Source organism: Mustela lutreola, chromosome 4 (assembly GCF_030435805.1).
Source record: "Mustela lutreola isolate mMusLut2 chromosome 4, mMusLut2.pri, whole genome shotgun sequence".
NCBI lineage: Eukaryota > Metazoa > Chordata > Mammalia > Carnivora > Mustelidae > Mustela > Mustela lutreola.
Window position 1 is genome coordinate 36,901,219 of NC_081293.1, and position 21,230 is coordinate 36,922,448.

Consider the following 21,230-nt stretch of genomic DNA (forward strand, 5'->3'; position numbering starts at 1 on the left):
AGTTCTGATACAAAATGTCACCTCTCAAAAGGATTAGATCTTTGAGGTCCCTAAAAACAGCCCAAAATGTGTAAACTTCAGGCCAAAAGTCTTCAGTTTTACGGAAGAAACAAATGAGTAAGAATAAGGACTATCTGAAAATGAAATTATCATTTAGGAAGATAATTCAAGCTCTAAGTTTTGAAGGTTAATTGATAAAGGCAAATGAACTCTGAGGTCTTTTTTTAAACCCAAGACTCTATGAAATTACCTCTTAATAGTTTTACATTTTAGAAAGGCAAGAACAATTAATGACAAAATTTACAGTTATTATAAACATACTAATTTTAGCTCAGTATTTTACAGAGTTGTATTTTTCATATGGTGATTTTATGCTTTATTAGTATTTATGACTTCTTATATATTGGTATGTTATAATATCTAGAGAATTTTAAAGTCACTTAATAGACTTTAAAGTCTAAATATCTAAATAGGGGCTTATAGTTGTATTAGTATCATAACTGTATTATGTGTGAATTTTCTACTTGGGAACACAATTTTAATTACAACATTATTCTCAATAGGGGAAAATGACTTGTTGCAAAATAAAATATTTGCTGCAAAATGTGACAAATGCTTCTACTGATAGGTCAGGACTTCAGTCCTGAACTTCTGAAATACTTAGGTAAAAATCGTTCCCTTTCCCCATTCTCCCTTCTTGAATAAACAAACGGAATGAGTAAAATAAAAACAGCAGGGACCTAAGTAAAATATTTTCAAATTTTAATTTATGAAATACATTGCAGTATGGATGTATGTTTGAATATGCATAGAAAAAGTATCTAGAAGGATACATATTAAATTGTTAACAGGTTACCATGCTGGTGTAGAATTAGGGAAGGGTAAAGGGGGGTGCCCCTACTTTTAAACTCATATGCTTCTGTTACATTTGAAATTTTACAATGAGAATTCATTACTTTTATAATATTCACAACCATAATAGAAAATTTTTTTAAAAAAGTAACAAAAAGTAAAAAACACACAAATATGTATACAGTAGTTTTAAGAGCTACATTAGAGGTATGGAGAATTAAATCACATGGCACACTTTTCCGCTAATACTGTGGTGGTAAATATAATTGTGTAGTATATAACCAAAGAAACAACATTAGAGAAGCTACTTTTAGCAACATCCCATTTAAAAATGTCCCCTGGGATAAGAGCCCTTAAACACTGACCCTTCAAGATGGATATTAAAACTGAAAGCAGGACTTAACTATTCCTGTAGAATCTATAGGAAAACATGTCAATCTGAAAACTTTAGACAAAAGAAAAAGCTTCACAGAAGTAAATTTGCAATTATAAAACAATTAACCAAAGGCCAGAAATTGGGAGTATGAGAACAATCCAGTCCAGACCCAAAACCAAATCATAGAAATCTTGGTAATCTAAGGATGTAGGTTAGGGACATCTATTTTACCCATTTGTTTATCATTTCTCCCAATTTCTCAATTGGCCTGCTTTCTATCTCAATGATTTTAACCTAAGCATACTGGAATTTTAATAGGAAGGAGTAAAATTAATTTGGGAGATAATATTTGTTATTTCTCATGGGTCCTTTAAGTTCTGTATTTGAAGAAGTCTTTTTTTTTTCCCTATTTGTTTTTTCTCTTTTTATTGAAGTCACCACAGATGACAAGTTTTTTATTATTATGAACTTTCTTCTTTCAACAAAGAGGATTCTTTAGGTGACTATCAGGTTGAGAGTTAAACATTCTCATTAAAGTCGAAACATCTGTAACTGGAAGGGTCCATCTTTTGCAAGCTACATACTTAAGAGCTTAACTAATATAATTTTGCACTCCTGAAAGAGTATTCCTGACCTAGGCGTCAGGGTTTATACAGAATTATACTCACTGTGTGAGTAATATGAAAAATTTGATAACATTTAATCAAAAATTACTATAAATGGCAAAAATAAAGGGTATAAATGGCCATATCATTTTTAAAAGTTACAATAGCTGAAATATTTGTTTCTCAGTGGACTATATTAGTTTAATTTTAAAAAAAGGAAAACAACAAAAGAGTCATCCTTATGTATATATAAAGTATTTAGCATGATGCTTGGTACATAACCATCCAAAAAAAAAAAAAGGCTCTATAATGAACAATGGGTTAAAATAATAATCAAAAAAATATAATGACCCAAAATGGAGAGAAAAGCTTAGAAATAATTTCCTAGAGTATGTATTTAAATAGAAAGTCGAAGCTCACAAAGAGCAGTAAGGAATTCTTCATTTTCTGGATCTACCTTTTGGGCCCTCTCATAGTACTCAGCAGCCTGCCTTTTTTCTCCTTCCAGCTTGTAAACAAACCCTAGCGCACTTAAACTCTGCACATCTGAAGCATTGTGACCGAGTCTCTTGACAGCCAATTTCTTCAGAGCACTTGTCAATTTGGTGCGTAGGGATGACCGATCTTTGACCTTTAAGGCTTCTAAATAATGGTGGATAGCAGTACTTTCTGATTTACAGTGAAATTCCTGAAAGCGGCCATAGTGATAGTGGATCTGATGTTTGTGATCATCAGTTATGTTCTCCAGACGAAGGGCTTTTTGGAAAACGTCTTCAGCATTGCTGTACTGGCCTCCCTCAGCATACATGTTGGCCAGATCCGTGTAGGCAAATGCAAACATAGAGTCCTTTTCCACAGCTGCTTTGAAATGAAATATAGCAGATGTAATCAGCTCATCAACTTTCAATTTATCCTTTCCTTTAGGTCTGTTTCGTGTGGCCTTCTTGATTTGGATCATTTGTGCCCTATAGCAAAGTCCCATCTGGTGATGCAGGAAGGAAGAGGTTGGTGTCACCTCCAAAGCCTTTTTCAAAAGTTCCAGAGCTTTGTCCCAGGAATTTTTTCTCCTGTAGAATTTGGCTGCATAACGAAGGACATACGGTTGGGATGATATCTGGTCCAGGATTTCTTCAATATACCTTTCCCCTTCAGCTTCTGCATGTACATCTTGAAGCTTCAGTGCCAGAAAAACCTTAATGTAGGAGTTATCTGGGTTCAAGGTAACAGCTTTCCTCAGAGGGCCCAGGGAAAAGCTCTTTATAGACCCTTCTCTATCAGAATCATCCAGCCGGTACACTGTGATGGCATAGCCGATGTTAAATTCTGGATTGTCAGGTTCAACTTCCAAAGCCTTCTCAAAAGCTGCTTTAGCCCTTTGGTAATACTTTCCTCCAAATTTCAAGAGTGCCCATCCTTTTTCACAGTCAATCTCAGGACACTCCAACTTATAATTAGAAGGACTGGACAATTTCTTGCAAACATTCCCTATCTTGTCTATATACTTCTGAGATTCTTTGAGATGGTCCATATGATAATATACCCAGGCATAGTTTCCCCAAGTGACGAGACTTCGTATTTCCTCTTTGTCTGAGTGTTCTTGCCGGATTATTTCTTCTGCTTGTTCCAGGCACTCTAGAGCATCTTTATTTTGGCCTTTCAGGTGTTTCACATAGGCCAATAGGTTATAAAGAGTGAGTCTAGATTTTGTGGTAAGAAATTCAAGTTGTTGCCCAATTGTATCTTCCACATCAAACAGATCAATGTCTTCCTTAAGTAAATTCCATGTAAAGTGACATTCTAACTCCAACAGGATGGCCTTCAGGGAGTCCTTAGGAATTTCACTGTCAAAGATAAAATCCCTTTTAATTTTGAAGAAATGAAGGAAATAATCAATCCTTAAACCTTCTATACAGTTTTTTGTTTAACAACATTTCTACCTTTTATTTGATCTTATAGTTAAAGCACTAGTCCTCTATATCTTCAAACTGGTTTCCCTGGTGTAGAGTTAAATTCTAGAAATATTCTCATTATTTATTGCAAAAGCAATTTTGGAGCGATGACAGGATTATCTATGTCACAGGATATTTATTCCCTTCTGGTAGTCACTAACCCATGAGTACCTCCAATTTTTCAGAAGGGAATTTAAAATGTTTTATTTACTTCCCTTGAAAATTAAGAATAATAAATATATATAGCAATAATTAATATAAAAGTTCCATTTCTATATTATGAGTAGGAAGGGAAAGAAGAGGTACGAAATAAGAAAAAGGAGTACACTGAAGAAGACACAGAAACCATACCAATATATCATTTTTACAGAGGAAGGAAAGAAGGGAAAAAGAGAGGGAGGAAGGAAGAGAGAGAGGAAGAAAGAAAAGAAGGAACTCCTACAGAGAGAAAATGCACAGAAACAGATAGTAACTGGTATACCAACAGATGGGGAAAAGCATTAAATTTGAGATAGATAAAAGGAGACTAACAGATTTCCAGAAAGATGGGGAAAAGGGACAAGGAAATTTAGTAAGCTTAACAGATTTGATGTAAGTGCCACATCCTTCTGACCTCTAGAATTGTAGGCAACAATAGCTAATGCTTATTATTACCTTGTCACTGCTATTAAAATTCACTTCACAAATATTTGTTGAGCTCCCTTTGTGCAAAGCACAGTGTAATCTCTGCAGGGCACACTACAGGCACTATCTCTGAAACTAGGAAGATACAGAGGGAAGGGAGGGCAAGGAAATATTTATTCATTACTGAGACCATTTTATGTGCAAGATCTTCTAAGTAACCCTGGGTATGTAACTGTGAACAAGACATAGCCCTGCTTATACAAAGCTTATAAGTAAACAATTATAATTCAGTATAAAGTTCCATAGAAGTGACCCAGGAAGTATACATAGTCGAGTGCTGTAGACATCTGTGGTTTTTACTTGGTGAGGACCCATTCTTTTGGTTTCCATTTCTGGAACATCCTCTCCTACTCAGTCCATGTGATTTGAAATGGACTGTCTACCTTCGAGTCTGGGAAGGGACACGATATTCTAGCCGTTCCCTAGTTTCAGTGATACATTCCAAGGTAGTCCAATTAAAATATACTTTTGTTGAAATGGGACTTTGATGGAACTCTCTCTCTTCCTTCTAAAAATTTTATGTTGGTAGAATACAACCTTGGGTTTGCTGATGGCCATCTTTCCAAATTTGGGGGCAGTCTGCCTGACTGAGAAAAAATCTTATGGAGAGGAAAGCAGAGTTTAAGATAGTGACTATAAACAGTCTTGCCTGGATCACCTTATCTACCCCTGGACTCCTATTTACTTAAAGAAATAACCTCCTGCTTAAGCCACTCTAAATTAGGTTTCTATTGTCAGCAACTGACAAAATCCTAATTAACATACCTGGTTTTATTTTTTTTGCTTTGCTGATAGTGGTAGTGTGGACAGTCAAGAAAGACTGGGTGGCTCAGTTGGTTAAATATCTGCCTTCGGCCCAGGACATGATCCCGGGGTCCTAGGAAGGAGCCCCACATCAGGCTCCCTGCTCAGTGGGGGAGACTGCTTCTTCCTCTTCCTCTCCCCCACCCACCCCCCTTATGTTATCTCTCTCTCTCTAATAAATAAATAAAGTCTTAAAGACTTTCTCAATCTATGATTAATCATAATTAAGAAATGTATAGAAAAAGAAAAAAAAAATTCCTGTGCTTGCTTCGGCAGCACATATACTAAAATTGGAAAAAAAAAATTCCTGGGTGCCTGGGTGGCTCAGTGGGTTAAAGCCTCTTTCAGCTCGGGTCATGATCCCAGGGTCCTGGGATCGAGCCCACTGGGCTCTCTGCTCAGCAGGGAGCCTCTCCCCTCCCCACCCCCCCAACCCCCACCTGCCTCTCTGCCTACTTGTGATCTCTGTTTGACAAATAAATAAAAATAAAATAAAATAAATTTTAAAAATTCCTTAAGTCTTCTCTCAGAGGAAAATGCCCTAATTATGAACAGTATCTGAACAATACAGGGTATATGCATGTGAATGTGTGTTTATTTCCTTTGAATGCATACAAAGACCCCCATCCCCTTGTATGTAGAATATAAATATATAGTTGTATAAATGTTTATGGGAACTATAGTAATAGTGCCATCAAAACATTTATTGACCACTTCATGTCATATGTGTCAGGCAATATCCTAGTTGTAGTGGATAGTATTGAACAAGTTAGAAAATGTCTTTTCCTTGGCAATTACATTCTGGGAGGGGAAAAAACAAAAGGAGTTGATGGAAAACAAATATGTAGAAAAATCAATATGAAAACAAACAGACAACATAATTCCAGGTAGTAGTAAATGTTAAGAAAAAAATTCTGAGTAATAGAATTAAGAGTGGTGGTGGTTGGGAAGGTACTTTAGTTATAATTATGAAAGGACAGCTTTCGTAGAAAGGGGCTATTGAAGTAAGATCTCAACAATGAAATGGAGGCAATCATAAAAGATCTGAGGGCAGAATGGTCTAAGATGGTCTCAACCAGGGTGCTTTTGCTGCCTAGGGGATATATGGTAATGTCTGGAGATAAGGTTGGTTGTCACCACTGGAGGAATGCTACTAGCACCTACTGGGCCAAGGATGTTGCTAAATATCCTACAATGCACAGGTCAGTCCCAACAATGAATTATCCAGCCCGAAATGTCAATAATGTTGAGAATGAGGAAACCTGGTTTGGGCTGAGATCAGTGAGTGGAAAGGCCTTGACATGAGAACAAACTTGGTGTGTTCAGGGGACAAAGGAAGAAAAATGTGGCTGAAGAATAGTAAAGAGGAATAGCAGAAGATGAGGTGTAGTAGTAGGCAGGGACAGATGATGCAGGATTTGGGAGTCCATGATAAGGAACATAAATTTTACCCTAACTGCAATGGGAAACCACTGGGGGAAACTTTTCAAGTAGAAAAATGATAATGTTTGATATAAGTTTTTAAAAAATCCCTCTGGCTGCTGTGAGGAGAATGAACAATCAAGGATCAAGAGAGGAAGTTTGCAAACTGATATGGAAGCTATTTGTTCAACCAAGATTAACTGAGAAGTACAATGTAGAGGGCATGTTCTAAGTGCTGGGATACAGCAGTGATTAAAACAGATAAAGCACCCTGACTTCATGTAGCTTATATTCTAATAGGGCAGTGGGGTGGCCAAGAAAAGATTTAAAAAAAAGAAAGAAAGAAAGAAAGAAAATATAGAGTATGTTAGATGGTAATAAAGAGGAAAAAAAAAGCAGAAAAGGAGAAAAAAATGGGAAGTTGCCAGGGAATTTGAGAGGTGGTTAAAATAGAAAGAGCAGGGTGAGAGCAAATCTCCCTAAAAGAGGCTTGAAAGCAGCTGTCAAGGAAATCTAAGGAGAGATGATGCAAGCTTACACTGTGGTTGCAATGGAGGGTTAGTGAGGACTGCATTGGTTATATTTGAGGCAGAGCTGACCGGTCTTTCTGATGAATTTGGTGTGGGGAGGACCATGAGGAAAAGAGAGAATCCAGGATGATTCCTATGCTTTTGACTTGAGGAAGTGAGTGGACAAATCAAGGGGCCTATATGGAAATGTTAATTTTGAGATGTCTATTACACATCAAAGTGAAGATGCCAAGTATGAAATTGGATATTAATGAACATAATACTGGGGATGAGGAGGAGTGAAGTTAGAACTAAGGATATAAAATCAGGAGTCACAGACATGCAGAGGGACTTTAAAACCACAAGATCTAGAATGAGATTACTTAAGGAGTGAGCATAGACTGAGAAGAAGGTAAAAAACTAAGCTGTAAGACACTCTAGGTCAAGTAGACTAGAAGGATCAGGAAAGGAGACAAAGAAAGAATCATTAGTGAGGGAGCTGGAAAACTAAGAAATCTGGTATCAATGAAAGCCTAAGGAAGAAAATGTTTTAAGAAAGAGATGAATATTCAATGTGCAAAATGATTCTAAGAAATTCAGTAATTGAGGACAGAAAAGAGATCACTGTTTTGGCAGGAGTAAAGCTGTGGGGGACCAGGGTAAGTGTTTCAGAATAAAGGTAGGGATGAAAACATTATTGGAGGGTGCCTGGGTGGCTCAGTGGCTTAAGTGTCTGGCCCTGGGTCATGATCTTGGAGTCCTGTGATAGGGTCCTGCATTGGGCTCCCTGCTCAGCAGGGAGTACGCTTCTCATTCTCCCTCTGCTCCCCCAACGCCCATGCCCTGTGCTCTCTTTCCCTCTCTCTAATTAATAAATAACATCTTAACAAACAAATAAAAAATATTACTGGAGTGGGTTGAGGAGATAATGTGAGGTAAAGAAGTAGATATGGGGAATAGAGGCCACTCTCTCAAGGAATTTTACTATGAAGGAACTAGAGAAATAGAGCTGTATCTGGAGGAAGGCTGATGAAAATGTCAAAATAATTTTTAACCACAATATTTTTAATAATGTAATGATATGTTATGATATGCCAATAGGAATGGAGAAAGGGAGAAAATGATGCTTGTAGAAGAGAGGCAGGGATAACTACAAGAAAGATGGAACATGAAGCTTAAGTGAAACTATACATTGTTAATATTCAAAATTTTATCTCCAGCTTCAATCTCTTAATCACTGTTGCTATGCCCTTTGTCATCCAGCCCATGTCTACTTCTCTAGCCTCATTTTGTACAATCTTCCTTCCACTCCCTGCACTCTAACCATACAGGCCTTTAAAAAAACTGTTACTTCTTCTGCGAAGTATGTATCTACCTCAGGGCATCTGCATGGGCTTTTTCTTCCCTCATTTTGTGAACTCTTCCTCAGCGAGTTCTAGCGCTTACTTAACTCTCACAATTCTGGTCTTGACTCAAATGTCAGCTCTTCAAAGAGGTGTACCCCTGACCACCTTGGCTAAAGTCTAGTCTAGTCTAGTCTATCACATTTCGCTTTCTGTATAGCACTTTATATCAGTATTTGGTGGGGGTTGGGAAGGAGGAGAAGAGTATTTTAAGTCAAATACTAGCTTGATGTTTTAAACTGAATCACACAGACTTTTAGGAACTGGAAAGGGGTTGTCCTAATAGCAAAAAGTGACAGAAGTTACAGAACTGAATTAATTGCACAATTAGTAGTAGTGAATGAAAAAATAAAAGCATTTCATATTTATAACCTAATCTCTGATCTAATCTCTGATCTCTCCCCTGAATTCTAGACTTAATGAATTTTCAGTTCACACCTTCAGTTAGTTCAGTTGGCATCTCAAATAAATATAAGCAATCCAGAAATCTGCATTCCTTGAGCTTCTTCCCCCCTCAATCTTTTTTGGCACCTCTAAGTTCCACAGGCCAAAGAATCCAGGAGTAATCTGATCTTCTTTTTCTCTCAACCTCTTATCCAATCCAGTTGGAAGTCCTGTTAAATCTAACACCCAGATAAACCTCAAATCCAAGTACTTTCCTCCATTTTTACTGCCGTTTTACTAGTCTAAACCACAATTACCATTCCTTTGAGCTGGAGCAAAAATCTGGTTTTCCAGCTTTGGCTCTTGATCCCCTCAGAGTCCAACTAAACTTTTGAAAATGTAAACCAGATGATATCGGTCTCCTGCTTAAAATCTCCCAATGCCTACCCAACACCTTAGATATTAATCCAGTCCTTGCCACGTCCTTTAAGGATCCCTTATCTATCTGTCCAACCTTTTCTCCTCCTACTCTCCTCTTCATTCACTGTGTTTTCGACCTTGACTTTCCTATCTTGAACATATCAAGTTCAAGGACTTTAAATCTGGTCATTTTACCCTGGGAATTTTCTGCTTCTAAATCTTTGCATAACTAGCTCTTTTCTATAACTCAGCTCCAACATTCCCTACCCAGGAGGCTACCCATAGCAGAAATATCTAAAATAGTCCCCTCCATTCTAGGTTACTATCTTAGGCCATTACATTATTTTCCTTGTAACTCTTAATACTTTCTCAATTGTGTTAATTACTCAATTATCTATTGTTTATCTATTGCCCCCATTTAAATGTAAGCCCCATAAGAATAGGGACCTTGTTCTGATTTTATATTTTTCACCACTGGGTCCCCAGCACTGTGTCCCTGGAATCTATTATTCTAGGCAGTTAATAGAAGCTCAATAAATAAATATGTGTTGAATGAATGCAGTTATATACTGGCAGTTTCTGGCATGTCCAGCCCAAAGGTATAGGCTTAGTGTAAAAAGCACCTGGATTCCAGACGAGAGAATTCTTACTAGTTCTTCACCTTCTGCTAATGGCTCCAGGCTTTCTCCCATTTCAGTTTTCCCCATCTCATTTGTCTTAATATCTTGGCATGCTCTCTGTCTGGCTTCATGTTTGGATTTTGAAAATAAGTTTTAGGCTGTTTCCCATGGTCCTGACTGGGAAACCCAGTATAACTGTCCATTTGTAGTTGTTCCTTTTTCTTGTGTAACTGCATTCAAATCATGGGCAAGACATCCCCTTAACAACCTGCCCAGGTCCATGGCAAATGGACTTACCAGCCCCCTGCCCATCCATACAGTATAATGAACACGTTTCTGTTGCAAAGTTTACACCAGCCCAGCTCAAGGACGATGAAGAGGGCTGCCTCAGGTAATATGAATGTAGTTGTGAGATCTCAAGGGGATAATCAGTCACTGAAATGCCTTGCCTAGACTGTGGAATTTAAGCCCAAATGGATGCTATGCGAAGTTTCACTTTTCAAAACTCTGTCTCTGGAAAGCTGGCAGAGAGAGGCTATTGTGTCTGAAGAGGCAACATTTATCTTTAGGGAATTTGGGGAGTTTGGCCAGGAAGGAGCAGTCTTTCATTGTCCTTGGGGTACAGTTAAACCCCAAGTGGGTTCCACCCCTCTTCCAGCCCATCCTGCATACCATTGGGCCCATCCCTTTTCTTCTCATTTATTCAGACATCTTCCTGATACCTCCTTCCCTTCTTACAGGTATTAGAAGTGAAGCACTTATTAAATCTCCTTTTTACTTAATAATAAACATTTGCAAATATTAAGTAGCAAGCAATCAACTAACACCACAGTCCTAAGATTGGGAGGTCATTGATTTGTACGTATAAGAAACAGACTCAAACAGACTTAAAACTCTGTTTTAAGCAACTTTGCATTGGGTCACCCATCTAGTAGGTGTTCAGAATGAGGATTTCGAAGAAAGGGCTGTCTGCTTCAGGAGCCCATGGGCTTATCCTCTCATCCTTCTTACTAACTGCGGTTCACTCATTGCGCACAGGGCAGGGTGCCTGCCCCTGGGGACACAAAGTGGGTGAGAAAAGGACCCCACTACCATAAGGCAGTAAAGGAGACAGAAGGGAACACCACACACACACACACACACACCCTATCAACAGCGGACTGAGCGGAATAAGAAGAATCGGGACGCGGTACAAAGGCAGCTCACAAGAAGGAAGAACTCAGACTCAGAAACCAGAAAGGCAAAATGGCAGTAGCCTAGGTGACAACTGCAGGGCTGCGGCCAAATCGTGTCTGCCCACATGGGGGGGGGGGGGGGGGGGGGATGGCAGCTGCCATGCCGGGAAGGGGAGGAAGGCGACGGGCCTCAGGAGACGCCTGCCACGTAGAAGCCGCCTGGAAGGGCCCTGGTGGCCGCCGCCAACCAAGCACAGTCGCCGCCGCCGCTGAGAAGAGCCGGCAGGGAGCTCTTCTACCGGGGAGCGTCGCCTGCCCCCTCCCAAGCCTACCACCCCGGCCGGACAGTCCTGACCGGAGAGGGTCGGGCTTCGGGGAAGCGCGCGCTCGGCGACCATCCCCGCCAGGCCCGACTCCAGATGCCCGGATCCCAGTCGCGGCTCCCGAGAGGACGCCCCAAACCCGACGCCCGGCTGCTGGGCGCGAGGGGCTCGGCCACTCGAAGGGCCGCGGCGCTGTGCGGTCAACGGGCTGGGGAAAAAAACAAAACAAAACAAAACAACAAAAACACCACCTGCTTGAAACAAAGGCCTACGCAGTCTGGGGGCAGAAGCAGGGAAAGCCTTTACCTCATGGTGGCTGGGCGCTGCGTGTAGCCCCGGGAGGCTGCAGTACCCTCGGGCTTTCTCCTCAGGACTGGAATCCCGGCCTGCGGAGCTGCGGGGCGCGCGCGAGAGTGGATGTGTGCGCGTGCGCAGGCAGTGTGGGCGGGCGGTGGGCTCTTGCCCCCCCCCCCCCCCCCCCCCCGTCTCTCCTGCGCGAGGTCGCTGCCCAGGCGTTGGCTTTGTTATGAAAGACCAAAAGAACACCCCTGGCTAGAAGTGCATTTTTATCCTGTTAACCAGGTAGTTTCGCTTCTGCACAAACGCTTGCTTTTTCGCCCCTAGGGGCTAACCGGCCAGTTTTGCTTCTGTAAGACTGCTTTGCTTGTCTTGCGCGGCGGGCACCCTGAACCAAACCGCTGGCGCCAAGTATGCCTGTTCAAACTGTCAACCAAGCAGCTCACCCGAAACTTGTTTGTATCTGTCTATAAAAACCCTGCACCAACCCAGCTCTGGACCTCTCGGCCTTATCCGCAAGGAGCGGTGCAGAGGTCCAGGTTCGCGAACCTGCAATAAACGACCCTTGCTGCTTGGCTTTGACTCACGTCTCTGGTGGTCTTTTAAGGTGGGAGTAATACTCTGTTGGTATTTCAGTTAAACGCAGGACCAGAGCGGGAAGAGGGAGCTGGAAAGTGAATCTGATCTCGGACTAGGCGGAGTCCAGTTCCAGGAAACCGAAACTTCTGCTAGAGGTAAGTGGGGCCCAGCTCAGCTGAGAAACCCCGGGTTGGGGGGGGAGCGGGGGGAGCGGGGGCGGGGGCGGAGTGGAGGGGGCGTGCATGTTTGCAGAGCTCCGTGTGGTTCCATGTGGAATTTGCAGCTGGCCCTGTGGACTTTGGCCTGGGCTCTCACCTGTCTTGCTAAGCCTGCGTGGTGCTCGAGCAACCTTTTAAATTTATTTTTAAATAAAATGAGAGGAGATTGTTCAGCGTTATTCGTGTTGTAAGGGTGGCACCGATGCTGTTTCCAGCTTTCTGTATCCTAAGCTGAAACTGAAGTCCTTGCTTCCCGTCTTCACTGAAAAAAAAAAAAAAAAAAAAAAAAAAAACCAAACAAACAGGTACAACGCTGTACACCAATGCAGTTATTTCTGTTGGGTAAATTTAAGGAAGTTTTGGGGTCAAGATGTATAAACAGTTTAGCAGCTGATAGGCATTGCTGAATAGCTTTGAATAGAGGTTTATACACGTCCACTCACAATTGTGTAAGAGTGCTTCTCTTCTGTGCCCTTGCCAGCCTTACTCACCATAATAAGATTCTAGTTGAAGATGGGGGTGGTATTGGGAAGCTAAGCAGAAAATGCCAAATACCAATAAACCTAGGCTTTTGTTCCACTTGAATTCAATCATTCATTCATTCAGCAAATTATATTGAACAGCCGCTAAAACCAGACATTGTTCAAGGTACTATCAATATAGTAATGATGAAAATAGAGGACCTACTTTTTTGGAGTTATCTTCTAGTATGGGAGATAAAAATAGTAAAGAACAAATGAAACATTATGTATCAGATGATATGAAGAAAAAGCACAGAGAGGTTTGGAGTGCGGGATATTTTTGCTAGTATAAAGCTGTTGGTAATAACTGAAAAGCTTGTTTCACTGAGAAAGTGGCAATTGAGCAAAGATCTGAAGTGGGTGAGGAGTGAGCACTGGAGATAAGGAGCTAGCGAAGAAAGTTCCAGGCATGGGAAACAGTACATACAAACCCCTGGAGGTGAAGCATAGTTGGTGTGCATGGATGGTGTGTTTGGAATGGGAAGAGCAGGGAAAAAGTCCCTAAGAATTGAGGTCTGAGAGGTAATGTGGTGGGCCTAAAGGCTATCATAATGTTTTTCTGAAGCGGGAAGCCACATTTTAGAAAAGGTATTGAATGGTTTAGTGTGGGTAGAAAATAAACCTAGAATTTCCTTCTTACTAAGAATTTTTAAAAATTTAAAAGAATTAAGAATAAAAAGAATTTCAGGGCTCCTGGATGGCTCAATGGGTTAAGCCTCTGCCTTTGGCTCAGGTCATGATCTCAGGCTCTCTGCTCAGCAGGGAGCCAGCTTCTCCCACTCTCTCTGCCTGCCTCTCTATCTACTTTTTTTTTTTTTTTTAAAGATTCTTATTTATTTATTTATTTGAGAGACAGAGAGAGATCACAAGTAGGTGGAGAGGCAGGCAGAGAGAGAGGGGGAAGCAGGCTCCCCGCCAAGCAGAGAGCCCGATGCGGGGCTCGATCCCAGGACCCTGAGATCATGACCTGAGCCGAAGACAGAGGCCCAAACCACTGAGCCACCCAGGCACCCCGCCTCTCTACTTACTTTTGATCTCTCTCTCTCTCTGTCAAATAAACAAATAAAATTTTTTAAAAAAGAATAAAAAGAATTTAAAAAATAGTCCTCCACTGTTTGAAAAAATTTCCAGTATGTTGATCGTGTTTTTTCTTCCTTGTCCCACTTCTTTCCCTTCCTTTCTCTTAGCTTATCTGGGTCAAGAGATTGTCTTTGCTTATAAAGGTTTAAATGAATAGCAATAAGCAATCAGAAGTAAACATCAAAGGAAAAAGAAATCCTGGTTATCTACATATATTGTTAAGAATTCAAATTCAGAAAGACAAAAACTACCTGTAAAAAATTTAAAGAATATGGGGCTCCTGGGTGGCTCAGTGGGTTAAAGCCTCTGTCTTTGGCTCAGGTCGAGGTCCTGGGGTTCTGGGATCAAGCCCCCCGCATTGGGCTCTCTGCTCAGCAGGGAGTCTGCTTCCCTTCCTGTCTCTCTGCCTGCCTCTCTGCCCACTTGTGATCTCTGTCAAATAAATAAACAAAATCTTTAAAAAAAAAATTTAAGGAATATACATTTTTAGGATGGAGTGGGTGTTGAACATGTTGAAATTATTAGGAGGAATTTATAGATCAATCTTTATTTTCACAGAAAGGTGCATTGGGTGCGGTCTTCGGCAAATCAATAGTGCATTGTCTTTTGAATTTATTCTTTTCAAAAAATGTTTATTTATTTGACAGAACACAAGAAAGTGTGCAAGCAGAGAGAGTGGCAGGCAGAGGGAGAGGGAGAAGCAGGCTTTCCGCCAAGTGGGGAACCCGATGTGGGGCTCAGTCCCAGAACCCTGGGATCATGAACAGGCTGTCCCTCCCAGCCGAAGGACAGACACTTAATTGACTGAGCCACCCAGGTGCCCCTTGATTTTATTCTTACCAAGATGTAAAACACAGCAACTAGGGAAAAAGGAAATAGAAGTGAAACATGGCAACTGACCTAAAATCGGCTTGAGAAACTGAAACTTAAGTAATAACTCCTCTAAGAAATAGATGTAAGGCAGAGTTTCTCAATCTTGGCGGCTATTGACATTTGGGCTAGATAATTCTTTGTTGAAGGAAACTATCTAGTGATGTTTAAGAAGCATCCTTATTTATAACCACTAGATGTCAGCAGGACCCTGCAGTTGTGACCAAAAAAAAAAAAAAAAAAAAAAAAAATCTCTATTAGTTGGCAAACGCAACTTTTTTTTTTCTCTAAGGCCCCAAATCCTCTCCCCTATTATGCCCCTCCTCCAGGAATCACTGGTATGAATAATACCCTCATGTCTTCAGAGCACAGCCTGAAATACGTAGGAGGTGGACTTTGGGTAGAAAAGAAATGGCTGAATACAGATAAAGGGCAGTTGAGGGTGATACTGGAGTTCAGAAGGAGACCTGTGTGGAAGGGTGGATATCAAGGGGAATGTCCCAGAAGGCCTATTCCCTCCAGCATGGACTCCAGCGTGGAGGTGGCTGTCTCACATTTGGCCTGGCTGGGTATAAGCTCCAGAGCTGTGGACTCAGACTGAGGGTGAGTCATTCAAGCTGGGCAGGCTGCAGGTAGAGGCCCTTAATCCCAGTGCAGTTCCAGCACTCAAAGCATCGTGGGAATGGAGACGTTGGTGGCTAGGGTGATCTCCAAAGAGCTGGAACCTGCCGTAGCGTGCAGACCACAATTAGCAAAGACCTGGGCTGCAGTACTTAACAATAGTGAATGGCAAGCATTGTGGCTTGGCCTGATTTAGGGGTACGTGAGAGACACCCCCTTGGCACTTGGAGAAATTCCAGAGGGGAGGTAACTAAGGACACCAATGAGGTTTTGTCAGTCACTGGATTGGAGTAGCAAGCTCATGAAATTCAACTGTCAGTTTAAAGAGACCACTTGCTAATAACTAGAGATATTCATATGTGAGGCTGGCAATTACATTTTTGTTTAAGATTTTGTCTATTTATTTAGAGGGAGCATGTGAGTGGAGAGAGGGACAGAAGGAGAGAGGGAATCCCAAGAAGATCGCACTCTGAGCATGGAGCACAACTTGAGGCAGGATCCCGCTACCCCCAAGATCATGACCCAGGCCAAAATCAAGAGCTGGACATTTAACTGACTAAGCCATCCAGATACTTCTAGCAGTAGCATTTTCAGTACTAAAGAGTATCTGTTTTCCTAAATATGCTGCTTGTCATTCTCTGCAAACATCCAGGCTGTCCCACACTTTAGCGTTACTGAGCCCTGAGAAGTGCAGCGTTCTCTCCCAGAGTAGGGAGGGGTGGGATAGAGAGACAGTATTGGGTTGTAAGACACTTCAGTAACAGTAATCTCTGGAAATTGTCAAAGCACAAACACATCACATAATCCAGGGATTTATTTTACACCATTGCTTTTTGGGTGTAAGTGGCATATAACAATACCTGGGAAGAGTTGCCTAATAAAGAATGAACCAATTCTCCAATGAGTATTTACCTTTCATATTTCTCACTCTGGTAGAATTGGCAGTGGTTAAACTCATTTTAAAACAGCATGCTTCCCCAAACAGAAGCACTTTAAAATATCATTCCTGTTAAATCTAACAGATCTCTTGTTTCAGTGATAAAGAAGTTGGGAAGATGGTTTCTACCTGACTCTGATGCCTGCCCTCAGTGATACAAAGTTTGCTTCCCTGCAATTTCTGTAAAATTTTAGTAGAAATCCAAAACCCTACTGATTATTATTCTGTTAATTCCTTGGGGATTTGTAATTTTGTAGATTAGAAATCCCTACCAGGGAATGAAGGGAGCTTCTAGAAGCCAGGAAATGTAAAAAAGGATTGTCCCCTAGAGCCTGTGGAGGCAGTGTAGCTCTGCCAGCACCTTGATGTTGGCCCAGTGAAACCCGTTTCAGACTTCTGACTTCCAGAACTATAAGATGATAAACGTGAATGGTTTTAGCCTGCCAAGTTTATGGTAATTAGTTATAGTTACATTGGAAATTAATATATCCTCCTCCAAAACAAATATAAAAATGAAAAAACAGTAACATTGTTTCCTTATTATTTTTCCTTTTAAAAATATTACTTGGGGGCGCCTGGGTGGCTCAGTGGGTTAAGCCGCTGCCTTCGGCTCAGGTCATGATCTCAGGGTCCTGGGATCGAGTCCCGCATCGGGCTCTCTGCTCAGCAGGGAGCCTGCTTTCTCCTCTCTCTCTCTCTCTCTCTCTGCCTGCCTCTCTGCCTACTTGTGATCTCTCTCTGTCAAATAAATAAATAAAATCTTTAAAAAAATATATTACTTGGTATACAATGTCTTTTAATAAAATGTCCTACTCAAAAGTGACTTCTACTGATGGTCTCTCAAATTATGCAGCAACCTTTTCATGTTTCTTGATCAATACCAGCAAATGACTGAATTCATAGTGCTTCAAACCAAATGGAATAAAAGAGAAATGCTTGGACAGTTTGACAAATTAAATTCCAAACTTCTTTTTGAAAACTTTTAGAAACTTTTAGAAAACTGACTTTTAACTGACTGCATACTCATTTTACTGTTTTTCTCACTGGATTATAAAAGGCAGGAGGTTTGGGGAAAACGTCTGCTTTTTTCACTGAAGTTAATTACCTTGAGGTAGACCGCATCTGTGCATTCCTAGTTCCTAGAAGAATGTGCTGTCCCTCATGACATCTTATGACCATGATATAGTTTAGATCCATGTATTCATTTCCAAACCCAACAAATCAAGATTACCTAAATAACAAGAATCCTACTCCCTAAGTTTACTGTAGTTACAGAAGTAGGTAGTGACTCTAAGCAAAACACCACAGAAATGGAAAGTAGAACTATCTAAGGGAAAAGGAAAGGGACCATGGCCAGGCTGGCCCACTATGGGAGCCTAAGTTCACTTAAAGGGAAGAGTGGCTATTAGACAAACCTTGTGTTATCTGGAGGTAAGCAAACCTAAGGCATTAGAAGGAACTCTTAGGCCTGTTTCCTTGACAGAACTACCTGATTGTAGGGGATTCCTCAGACATACACCATCTCACTTATTATAGGGGTACGTGCTCTGCATTGTGCAAGAGGGTAAATTTCCATTACAGAAAAAGCCTTAATGTCAGATATGGGACCAATAGGACATTTTTTTCCTGAGATTTCCTTCACGCCTCTCCAGCTTAGGCACAATATTTCTTATTGTGACATTAAGACATTCTTTTTTTTTTTTTTTAAGATTTTTTGTTTGTTTGTTTATTTATTTGACAGAGAGAGAGATCACAAGTAGACAGAGAGGCAGGCAGAGAGAGAGGAAGGGAAGCCGGCTCCCTGCTGAGCAGAGAGCCCGATGCGGGGCTGGATCCCAGGATCCCGGGATCATGACCTGAGCTGAAGGCAGAGGCTTAACCAACTGAGCCACCCAGGTGCCCCAACATTAAGACATTCTTATTAAGACATTAAATCTTCTTATTAAGACATTTCACCTTTATTTGCTTCTGTGCACTCAAGACACAGTGGCAAAGACCAGCTGGAATCACATTGTCTGTTTCAGTATTGGACTTTGGCATTACTGGCTATGTCATCATGGCCTGGTTGGCTCACCTTTTTTTTTTTTTTTTTTTTTAAAACGTTTATTTATTTAGTAAACTCCACCCTCAACATGGGGCTCCAACTCATGATGCTAAGATCAGGAGTTGTGTGCTTTTCTGACTGAGCCAGCCATGTGCCTTAGTTCATCTTTCTAAGCCAAAATTTCTTACCTATGAAATAAGAATAGTCACAGATCTTTCCTCATGGGGTTGTGGTGAAATGAAATGGAATAACACATGGAAAGCATGTCTCGCTGCAGAGCATTTAGTAACTGGATGTTACTATCATTATGTATGACAAATCCCTCCATTTGTGCAGTGGGCAGTCTGCACTAACCTCCAGCAGGAGCACTTTCCCATTATAATTTGGGGAATTATGTCATGTCTCTGACTGTGCAGCTGCTGGAGCAGGTGCTCTGCTGTGATCCTCAGGGCAGGGCAATCTAGATCTTCCCACCTTAGGACCCAAGTCAGAGAGCCCTGGACATGCCCACACATGGAGCCTGGTGGTGCCTCTTGGGCAGCAGGCATCTAGCCCTTCCCTTGGACGGACTGATCTATGTGGGAAGAAGAGATTTTGGAAAGGTGATCACTTCTCAGCTCTCTCCTAGTTCTGTATCAAATGGGATGTTTCTAGCAGACCAACTGAGTTTCCAGGTGAAAACATTTTCTGCAAGGCACCAGCTCTAACCTAACTCTGAAATAGAGGGATGGAAATGTCAGCAAAACTGAAAAGTTAGAAGGGCTATTTGCACAAATAGCAGTATGTCTTTGAAATTTTTGTGCATAAAATTATTGCAAATAAAATACTTTTTAATTGAAGTATAGTTGACATATTGTTTCATATTAGTTTCAGGTGTAAAAATAGTGATTCAACGTTTATCTACATTATATAATGATCACCACAGTGAGACTATACCATTTGTCATCCTACAAAGTTATTACGATATTATTGATTATATTCCTATGCTATACTTTATTATCTCCATAACTTATTTACTTTATAACTGAAGGTTTTTACCTCGTAATCTCCTTCCCCTATTGACACCTACTTTCTCTGACACAGAAACAAAGCAAATCTTTATCTTGTGATCACTATGAATTTGGCAGCAGTCCTGGTTCTGTGGGGCTCTGACTTAGCTGATTAGGTATGCAGAATCTTGACCACGTGTCTTTGGCATGAACAGACCCATGAACTCACAGGACAGAAGCACTAAGGAGAGAGGAAACAGTCAATATAGTGTATAAATGTGCCTATGTGTATGTGTGTGTCTGTGTGTGTTTACAAATAGGAAAGAATAGTGAAAAGTAAAGAGGGAAACTCATTTTGAGTGGACAGGGTTTTGACTTAAAGAAATGAAACTTGATCATAGAACTATGAGTCCAATATCAGAATTCTAGGACCAGTTCTGTGTTTGACTAACAATCTAGATGAGTCAAACTCTATGAGTTGTCTTATCAGTTCAATAAAAGTGTTAGCCTTGGACAGTGGCTTGCAGCCCTGGCAGCAAACTAGAAAATTCCTTGAGAATCTTTCAAAACAAAGCAAAAAAAAAACAAACCAAACTAAACAAAACAAAACAGAGAAGCTGATCCCTGAGCTAATCTCTAGTCCAGTGAATCAGAATCTCTGGTAGTTAGGCCCAGGCATCAGAATTATCAGTCATTGAAAGAAAGAAATCCCAAGGTAGGGGCGCCTGGGTGGCTCCGTGGGTTAAAGCCTCTGACTTCGGCTCAGGTCATGATTCCAAGGTCCTGGGATCAAGCCCCGCATCGGGCTCTCTGCTAGGCAGGGAGCCTGCTTCCTCCTCTCGGCCTACTTCTCTGCCTACTTGTGATCTCTCTCTCTGTCAAATAAATAAATAAAATCTTTTAAAAAATAAATAAATAAATAAATACCAAGGTAATTTTAGTGTGTAATCATGATTTAAAACCACTGCACTAGTGGTGCCTGGGTGGCATGATTGGTTAGATATCTAATTCGTGGATTTGGCTCAGGTCATAATCTCAGGGTGGTGAGATCAAGCCCTATATCAGGCTCTGGGCTCAGGGAGGGGTCTGCTTGAGTTTTGTTCTCTCATTCTCCCCCTGCCCCCACTCTCACTCTCTCTCTAAAATAGATAAATAAATCTTAAAAAAAAAAAAAAGGAAAAACACAAACAAACAAACCAAAAAGCCCACTGGGCTTGGATTTGCTTCTTAGTATGGTCTGTGGACCAGCAGCATCCACATCAACTAAAGCTTGTTAGAAATGCAGGGTCTTAGGTCCCTGACACACACCTACCTAATTAGAGTTTTTCTTTGAACAGGATGTCTAGGTGACTTGTTGATATATTAAAGTTTGAGGGGTGCCTGGGTGGTTCAGTTGATTAAACCTCTGACTCTTTAGAGTGAGAGAGAGAGCATGAGCAAGGTGAGGGGCAGAGGCAGAAGCAGACTCCCTGCTGAGCAGGGAGCCCTATGCGGGGCTCAATCCTGGGACTCTGGGATCATGACCTGAGCTGAAGGCAGACATTTAAC

The 21,230-nt window shown here is 41.1% G+C and overlaps 1 protein-coding gene across 1 annotated transcript; it reads right to left on the reverse strand.

Moving 5' to 3' along the window:
* Positions 1 to 745: 745 nt before the first annotated feature.
* Positions 746 to 11,989, reverse strand: IFIT5 (interferon induced protein with tetratricopeptide repeats 5). The gene is made up of 2 exons (XM_059169544.1): positions 11,833 to 11,989; positions 746 to 3,674 (listed from the first exon to the last, which is right to left on the reverse strand). The coding sequence occupies exons 1-2, from the start codon at positions 11,835 to 11,837 to the stop codon at positions 2,231 to 2,233; spliced, it is 1,449 nt and encodes a 482-aa protein (XP_059025527.1). The 5' UTR covers positions 11,838 to 11,989; the 3' UTR covers positions 746 to 2,230.
* Positions 11,990 to 21,230: the final 9,241 nt, after the last annotated feature.